Source organism: Hevea brasiliensis, unplaced genomic scaffold (genome assembly GCF_030052815.1).
Source record: "Hevea brasiliensis isolate MT/VB/25A 57/8 unplaced genomic scaffold, ASM3005281v1 Scaf5, whole genome shotgun sequence".
NCBI lineage: Eukaryota > Viridiplantae > Streptophyta > Magnoliopsida > Malpighiales > Euphorbiaceae > Hevea > Hevea brasiliensis.
The window spans coordinates 1,911,840-1,920,926 of NW_026615028.1; the positions used below are offsets into that span (position 1 = coordinate 1,911,840).

At 30.4% G+C, this 9,087-nt stretch overlaps 2 protein-coding genes across 2 annotated transcripts; both read left to right on the top strand.

Annotated features, from left to right (window-relative positions):
- The first annotated feature begins 2,953 nt into the window (after nt 1-2,953).
- On the top strand, nt 2,954-4,810 carry LOC110659102 (NADPH-dependent aldehyde reductase-like protein, chloroplastic). Its single transcript, XM_021816954.2, has 2 exons — nt 2,954-3,454; nt 4,213-4,810. Exons 1-2 carry the CDS (start codon nt 3,066-3,068, stop codon nt 4,619-4,621), a joined length of 798 nt encoding a protein of 265 aa, XP_021672646.2. The 5' UTR covers nt 2,954-3,065; the 3' UTR covers nt 4,622-4,810.
- Nucleotides 4,811-5,907: 1,097 nt separating this feature from the next.
- Nucleotides 5,908-7,797, top strand: LOC110659103 (NADPH-dependent aldehyde reductase-like protein, chloroplastic). Its single transcript, XM_021816955.2, has 2 exons — nt 5,908-6,355; nt 7,158-7,797. Exons 1-2 carry the CDS (start codon nt 5,958-5,960, stop codon nt 7,564-7,566), a joined length of 807 nt encoding a protein of 268 aa, XP_021672647.2. The 5' UTR covers nt 5,908-5,957; the 3' UTR covers nt 7,567-7,797.
- The last annotated feature ends 1,290 nt before the right edge of the window (nt 7,798-9,087 follow it).

Here is a 9,087-nt window from a genome sequence, read left to right on the forward strand (position 1 = left end):
ATATAATTTTCTTATTTTTCATTACTATGAAATAAAATTTTATTTCATTTTTTTATAATTTATTTTATGTATATAACATTTAATATATAATTAAAAATATATTTTTATTAAACATGTGTTAAAGTAAAATAAAATCAATGTAAATTAAAATTTATTAAATATATAAAAGATTGAGAGAGTAAATTATTTAACTCTATGTGATAGGATAACAAAATATTTAACTCCATGTGATAATTTTTATAGTATAATTCTAAATTTTTATAATTAAATAAAATAATAAAAAATTTAATAATTTTTAAATGAGAAATTGATAAATTTTTGAATTATATCCGCTATTTTTAATTAGTTAGCCATAAAAATTATAGTATTAATGGTAATAGTAAAGATATTTAAAAGGAAAGTGTTACATGTAATTTCTCTGTACATACATTCCTGCTTTATATATATATAAATAAAATTATATAATAATTATATATTATAACTTTTAGGAAATATAGCAAAATAGTCATCAATAAATTTAATTAAAAATTATCAATCAGTATAAATATGATAGATTTAAAATATTACCTGCTATTAAATTTGTTTTATAAAAATATAGACTAATTTTTTATCAGAAAGTAAAAATGCAATACATATAAAATCAGTATATATTTTTGTTAGGTAAAATTAATAAATTAGTTCAATTAATTCTTAATTTTTTTATTTTCTAATTAAATTGAACTTTTTAGGTATTCATAATAATAATAATAACAACAACAATAATAATAGCTATTTATTATAGTATTAAAGTGTAATAATCAAATAATTTGTAACATATATATGCATGATTAATAAATTAATAACTTAATCCTAATTTAAAAAAATTGTACAATTAATTAATAAAAAATAAAACTTAAGTGGGAGCATATATATATATATATATATATATATATATATATATATATATATATATATATATATATATATATATATATTAGTTTAATTAATTCTTAATTTTTCCTTTCTCTAATTAAATTGAACATTTTAAGTATTTATAATAATAATAATAACAACAATAATAATAACTATTTATTATATTATTAAAGTGTAATAATTAAATAATTTGTAACTTATATATGCATAATTAATAAATTAATAACTTAATCATAATTTTAAAAAAATTATACAATTAATTGATAAAAAATAAAACTTCAAGTGGGGCAGGTATACACATATGTATAATTTTTTTAAATAATAATAAAACAATATAATATGATTAATACTAACATTAGTTATTTATTAATTATATTATAAATAATATAAAAAATAATAAAAATTAAATATTAACATAAATTTCTTATTTTCCATTACTATGAAAATAAAATTTTATTTCATTTTTTTCATAATTTATTATATATATATATATATATATAACTTTCAATATATAATTAAAAATATATTTTTATTAAATATGTGTTAAAATAAAATAAAATCAAGGTAAATTAAAATTTATTAAATATATAAAAGAGAGAGAGTGGACAAATTATTTAACTCTATGTAATAAGATGACAAAATATTTAACTCCATGTGATAATTTTTATAGTATAATTTTAAATTATTTTATTAATTTTAATATATATAATTCTTAAATTTTTATAATTAAATGAAATAATAAAAAATATAAGAATCATTAAATGAAAAAATTATAAATGTTTGAAATATATCCGCTATTTTTAATTGGTTAACCATAAAAATTATGCTAATAATAGTAATAGTAAAGATATTTAAAAGGAAATTAGAATTAAATAAAAAATAAAATTAAATACTTAATATAAAAAATAATAATTACTTACATTAATTATTATAATTGTAAAATATAATAATTTTTATATAGTAAATACCATGTGATAACACTAAAATTTAGAATGCCACATAATAATAGGAAGAGAAAATCTCCTTACTTTATGTATATATATATATATATATATATATATATATATATATATATATATATATATATATATATATATATATATATATATATATATATATATATAATTGGTATATATGATAATATAATAAATTCAATTTAATATTGCTATTTGGCATAAATGTATTAGTTTTAGAATTTTACGTGGCAATTCAGAAGAAAATTTGACTGCTTTAAATGTTGCCACGTGGCATAAATATGAAAATTTTAGAATCTTAAGTGCCAGCACCAGAAAAAAATCTGTCTGCTTTATATATATATATATACATATAGATTTTGGAAACCTATTAAATCTTACAAATTAAATCATTCCCATAAAGAAATCAAATCTCAAGAAATAGCCAGATTTTTAGCAATTAAAGAAACAAAAAAAATGATCCAATCTTAGCAATTGAAGGGGAAAAACCTATCAAATCCTATCAATTAAATGGTTCCTAAAAAGAAATCAAATCTCAAGATATCTCTAATTCTCCTTCATCACAATATAGGCAAATTTTTAGCAATTAAAGAAAAAACCCATATCAAATCTTAGAAATTGAAGGAAAAACCTATCAAATCTTATTAATTAATATTTTTATTTCTAAACAAATTTTTAATTATTTAAAATATAAAAATATTTTACTAATTTTTAACGCTATTAATTAATTTATTAATTTTAAATTTATTTATCCCATTTTAAAATTTTAAAAAGTTAAAAGTGATTGTTTAATTAAATTTTAAGAAAATATATTTAAGGAAAATCCTCCCAACAACGATTATTTCATAATTTAAACAATTTAATAAATAAAATTTATCTGAAAATCAATTTAGAGTTACAAATTCAATCACTTGATAATATTTTTATCAATGAATTTTCTTTTTGAAAATGTCAATGAACTTTTATTAATGTTAGGACGTGAAAGCTGAATTGAAGTCCCCTCAGCAAATCGGGTAAAAAAAAGGGGAATTTTTCTACTTTCCAAAAAAAAAAAAATCTCGCTGTCCTGGTATTCAATGTCTTTCTTCAAAACAACTTGTCCGAAGGTTTTCAAGAGCTGATAAAAGGACCTTTCCCCTGATCTTGGATCAAAGGATAACCATTTCAATCTCTTTATCCATGGACGCATCAAGAACAAACCCATCTTCTCTATCACTCCTAGACCGGGTTGCCATAGTCACTGGCTCGTCCCGGGGCATTGGGAAAGCCATAGCAGTCCATTTGGCCACTCTGGGTGCAAAACTTGTCATCAACTACTCTTCCAACAGGGACCAGGCTCAACTTGTAGCCCAAGAGATCAATTCTTCTTTTCCTCACAATCATTCCCCTCGTGCCATAACAGTCCAAGCCAATGTCTCCGATCCAGCCCATGTCAAGTCTCTTTTTGATGAGGCTGAGACGGTTTTTGGGTCACCCGTTCATGTCTTGGTGAACTCTGCTGGCGTGGTTGATTCCAAGTATCCATCCATAGCCAATACTTCCTTGGAGGATTTTGACCTTACTTTCAGGTAATTCAGTGAACCAACCAGCAAAAAATATGTCTCTTCTTTTTTGTTTCTGATTTGCAGTTGGGGGTATTTTGACTGTTGAATATGGGTTTGTTTTTGAAAGTCGAGAATTGGATTGTTACTGATTAATGGAAACTGGAGAGTGAAAAATGAAGAAATGGGATTTCTTTTCATTCTTTGGAATTGAAAGTTTAATTTCAACAAAAGAACACATTGTAGCTAGCCGATTTGATTAATGATTTTCAAATTTCATGCAATCTGAATTATGGAACCAAGTTCTCATGTGTATCCATTAGTTCTTAAATTGAACCGAGTTACGTCCATGGGAAGGTGGGAGAAATGCAAAAAGAAACTCATTGTCATAAAAAGCTTTTGTTTTCTCAAATGAGGATAAGACTTAGACTTGAGTGTGATTGATTAACAGTTTGAATTACCCTAGGTAGATTGAATATAGTCATATTTTTGCATAGGTTTTGAAAGAATTGTCAGCCCTGAAGGTTAACCTATTGTAAATAATCTCAGAGAGACAATTTCATCGCGAGGGAAGAAAAGTGGTGGATGGTCGGATGAAGGTGGACTAGACAGGTGTTGTATATGAGGACATGTAGGAAGAATTGATTTTAGAAACGTCTATAATTGAACATAGAGTTTGCAATACAATCAGTAACTATCAAATTGAAACTCTTCACTGAGCCTATTCAAATATCTATACTTGTTTTTCATTTTACTGCAAACTCTAATAATATCCTTGTCTTCAGTGTTAACACTAGAGGTGCATTCCTGTGCTCAAAAGAGGCAGCAAATCGGCTCAAACGCGGTGGTGGTGGCCGAATAATATTGGTATCATCATCTATGGTGGGTGGATTGAAGCCAGGTTTTGGGGCATATGCAGCTTCAAAAGCAGCGGTAGAGACAATGGTAAAGATATTAGCAAAGGAACTCAAGGGAACTGGGATTACTGCAAATTGCGTTGCACCAGGTCCTATTGCAACAGAGATGTTTTTTTCTGGGAGGTCTGAGGAGCTAATTCGGAAGAACATAGAGGAGTGTCCATTAGGCCGGCTTGGCGAGACCAAGGACATTGCACCTGTTGTTGGGTTCTTGGCTACTGATGCTAGTGAGTGGATTAATGGACAGGTTATTCGTGCCAATGGTGGATACGTTTAGAACTTAACGATGCACCATGCTAAATAATGCAGGAGTTTGTAAAAATGATGCTTTGCATTTTGAAAATTTCATAACAAATTGGTTTCCACCAGTTAGTTTTCTCAAGTCTTCATGTGGAATGGGAGTTTTGATCTGTGTAGAACAATCCTTTCATGAAGGGATCAAAGGAATAAAAATTCAATTTTTGAATCTGTATCACCACTACGTATATTGGCTTTGCTAGAATGTGAGCCAATGGAAACAAGCTCTAAGAATGTATCACTGAATTGGATCAGATCAGTTGCGCTCTGTTAGCCAAAGGAAGGAAGCAAACTGTTCGCTATTTCTGTTGAATTAAAAACTTGGAATGGATTTAGCAAGTTTACAACTCATTGGACTCTTTAAATATACTTATTTTCTCGAAGGATAGAGGTGGAGAATTTGGACACATCTTGGTGACATTGACAGGAATCTGAGGCTACCTATGTCTGTAATGTGGGGATGTGCTCTGCTACCTGAAGGTCCCTGCACAAAGTCCAAAACACATCAATAATTATAGCATAATTAATTTTTGAAAATGACAATTGAAAAGTGTTCAAAAATTTCATCAATTGATCTAAATTGTCTAATTCTGGCTCCGCCCCTCATCCCACTTCTAAACTCTACTTAAGTGAAGTCCATTGGTGGTATCTGATCAATTGGGTGACGGCCAGATTGAACGAAAACCTTCGGAGATACCCATTTTCTATCTCTCCTTGGGCCACTATACTCATTGCCGTTGGTTAGAAATGAGAATTGGGGACCAGAGGAGTCTGTTGCCATTGGCCACACGTCGAATGGAGGCCAAAATTACAGTGAAACATCACCAGAAGTTGCAGCACCTTGTGTCCTTTTCTCCCCTCTTTTCAAGTGCTATAGCTGTCGTTCACTGTTCATGGGGCTGTGCTGTGCGCCGCCTAGGCCCACGTGGAATAGCACTTCAATTAAAATATTTTATTTAAAAAGAATTCAGATTAAAATAAATTATTAATTATTATACAAACATAAAAATTTATATTTATAAAAAATATATATAATTTGAGAAAATAAAAGAGTGCCATTTTGTTGTTATTATTATTTTCGCTCAATATAAAAATTTAAAAGTTTATTATTCAAAAATTATTTAGAGACAATTTAATTGATATGTCGAAATTAGTTTTAAAATATATATTAAACATATGGAAAATTTATAAAAAAAGAAAAAAAAATTATTAGTGTCTTTATTCAAAACGGCCCATCCGTAGGTTTTAAAGAGCTGATATAAAGGACCTCTCTCTCGAACTTGGACAAAGAGATAACCATTTCAATCTCTTTATCCATGGACATATCAAGTTCCAATTCATCAAACCCATCTCCTCTACCACTCCAAGACCGGGTTGCTATAGTCACTGGCGCATCCCGCGGCATTGGGAAAGCCATAGCAGTCTACTTGGCCTCACTGGGTGCAAAACTTGTCATCAACTACTCTTCCAACAGGGACCAGGCTCAACTTGTAGCCGAAGAGATCAATTCTTCTTTTCCTCACAATCATTCCCCTCGTGCCATAACAGTCCAAGCCAACGTCTCCGATCCATCCCATGTGAAGTCTCTTTTTGATGAGGCTGAGAGGGTTTTTGGGTCGCCCGTTCATGTCTTGGTGAACTCAGCTGGAGTGTTGGATCCCAAGTATCCATCCATAGCTAACACTTCCTTGGAGGATTTTGACCTTACGTTCAGGTAATTCAGTGAACTAACCAGCAAAATTATGTCTCTTTTTTTTCGTTTCTGATTTCCAGTTGGCTGTATTTTGACTGATGAATATGATTTTGTTTTTGAAAGTCGAGATTGGATTGTTGCTGATTAGACATGGATGGAAACTGGAGAGTGAAAACTGAAAAATGAAGAAAGGGAATATATTCTTTTCATTCTTTGGAATTGAAAGTTTAATTTCAGCAAACAAGCACATTGTTGCTAGCCAATTTGATTAGTGATTTTACAATTTCATGCACTTTGAATTATGGAACTAAGTTCTCATGTGTATCCTTTAGTTTTTAAACTGAACCAAGTTATGGCCATGGGAAGGTGGGGAATGCAAAAGGAAACTCAATTTCATATAAAGCTTTTGTTTTTTCAACTGATGATTCAACTGTTGATAAGATTTAGACTTGCGTGTGATTGATTAACAGTTTGAATTAGCCTAGGAAGATTGAATATAGTCCATTTTTGCATAGGTGTCAAAAGAATTGTCAGCCCAGAAGGCTAATCCCTTGTAAATAATTTCAGAGATACAATTTCATCATTAGCGAAGAAAAGAGGTGGAAAATTTTCACTTTTAATGGTTGGATGATGGTGGAGTAGAAAGATGTTGAATATGAGGACATATTGAATAGTTGATTATAGAAACATCTATAATTGAACATAGAATTTGCAATACATTCAGTATCTATCAAATTAAAACTCTTCACTGAGCCTATTCAAATATCTATACTATACTTGTTTTCCATTTTACTGCAAACTCTAATAATGTCCTCATCTTCAGTGTTAACACGAAAGGTGCATTCTTGTGCTGCAAAGAGGCGGCAAATCGGCTCAAACGCGATGGTGGTGGCCGAATAATATTGGTATCATCATCTATGGTAGGTGGATTGAAGCCAGGCTTTGGTGTATATGCAGCTTCAAAAGCAGCAGTAGAGACAATGGTAAAGATATTAGCAAAGGAACTCAAGGGAACTGGGATTACTGCAAATTGCATTGCACCAGGTCCTATTGCAACAGAGATGTATTTTTCTGGGAAGACTGAGGAGCAAATTCGGAAGAACATAGATGAGTGTCCACTAGGCCGGCTTGGCGAGACCAAGGACATTGCACCTATTGTTGGGTTCTTGGCTACTGATGCTAGTGAGTGGATTAATGGACAGGTTATTCGTGCCAATGGTGGATACGTTTAGGACTTGCAGATGCACCATACTGAATACTGCAGGAATTTGAATAAGTGATGCTTTGCATTTCAAAAATTTCATATGAAATGGGTTTCTACAGGTTATCAAAATCCATATTGTTTTTGTAGCACCTTCAATGAATTAGTTTTCTCAAGTCTTCTTGTGGAATGGGTTTTTTATTATGTTGAACAGTCCTTTCAGAAAGGATCAAAGGAATAAGGATGCAATTTTCAATCTGTATCATCACTACATGCATTTGCTTGCTTGAAAGTATGTGAGCCAATGGTAACAGGCTCTAAGAATGTATCACTGAATTCGATCAGCTCCGTTGCCTTCTATTAGCCAAAGGAAGGAAGCAAGCACACTGTATGCTTCTATTTCTGTTGAATTAGAAACTTAGAATGGATTTAGCAAGTTTACAACTCATTTGACTCTTTAAACATACTTATTTTCTCAAAGGATTTGTGGTGGAGAATTTGGATACATCCTGGTGACATTTACAGGAATCTGAGGCTTCCCATGCCTATTCTGTGCATACATGCTCTGTGCCAACACAGTGGATAGCCCTGTATCTGCTCATTGCCTATGTATCGTGTATGCTTATCTTAGCCTATTTTAGTAGAAAATCATAGAAATGAGATCTCATGCCTTTTGCACGACTTGAAATTGCCAAGCTAGATGGGTGGAAGCCACTTGGGATGGTAGACAATATCAAGGTTGCAAGCCTTGCAAGTTACAACTACATCTCTTGCTATCTTTCATCAAAAAATGGTATGCTCCTCCAATCCAACCAAGCTCTTTCCAAGGCATGATTTTACAAGGTTCCATGTCCAAATTACAACATATTTGGGCCTGCCACCAGGGCTACTTTGTTTTTTCATTGTGTCTCCATTAATGCAGATCCCTTCTCTTACTATATGTAGACATGGTCTTCTCTCTCCAGGCGACTAACCCAATTTTGATTATCTTGTCTTTTGCTTTGCAAATTGACACAATTCTGTGTCTTTTGGTTTCGGATGATTTAGGCTTTAAAGTGTCTTGGATTGATTGTTTTGGCATGTTAGTTAAACTGATCCAATATGATAATCTATATTTATATGTTAACAACAATTACATATAGACGTTTAAAATTGAATTTAGTTTTTACTTTTACATCTCATATGAATGATTTAACAATTTTAGATGATTTTTTCATGGAATTACAACGATTCAGTGGTCAAACATCCATTTATCTAAAATAATGATAATAATAAAAGAGAAACTCAATGAAATAAGAAGGCCTTTGTTTATTATTATTATTTTTTTAAATGCATGCCTGAGCTTCAATATTTGAGATAAAAGAAAAAACATAATCCTACTATACGGCCGATTGTTTCCAAACCCACCTCACATCTAACCCATTTTTCTTGATTCCGCCCTGTTTTTGATATTGTGCAGGGCGGAGACTGAGGGACTTTCTTCCCATTCCAAATTTGTGTAACTCACCTGATAATATATTATTATTATTTTTATTAAAATATTAATTTATTT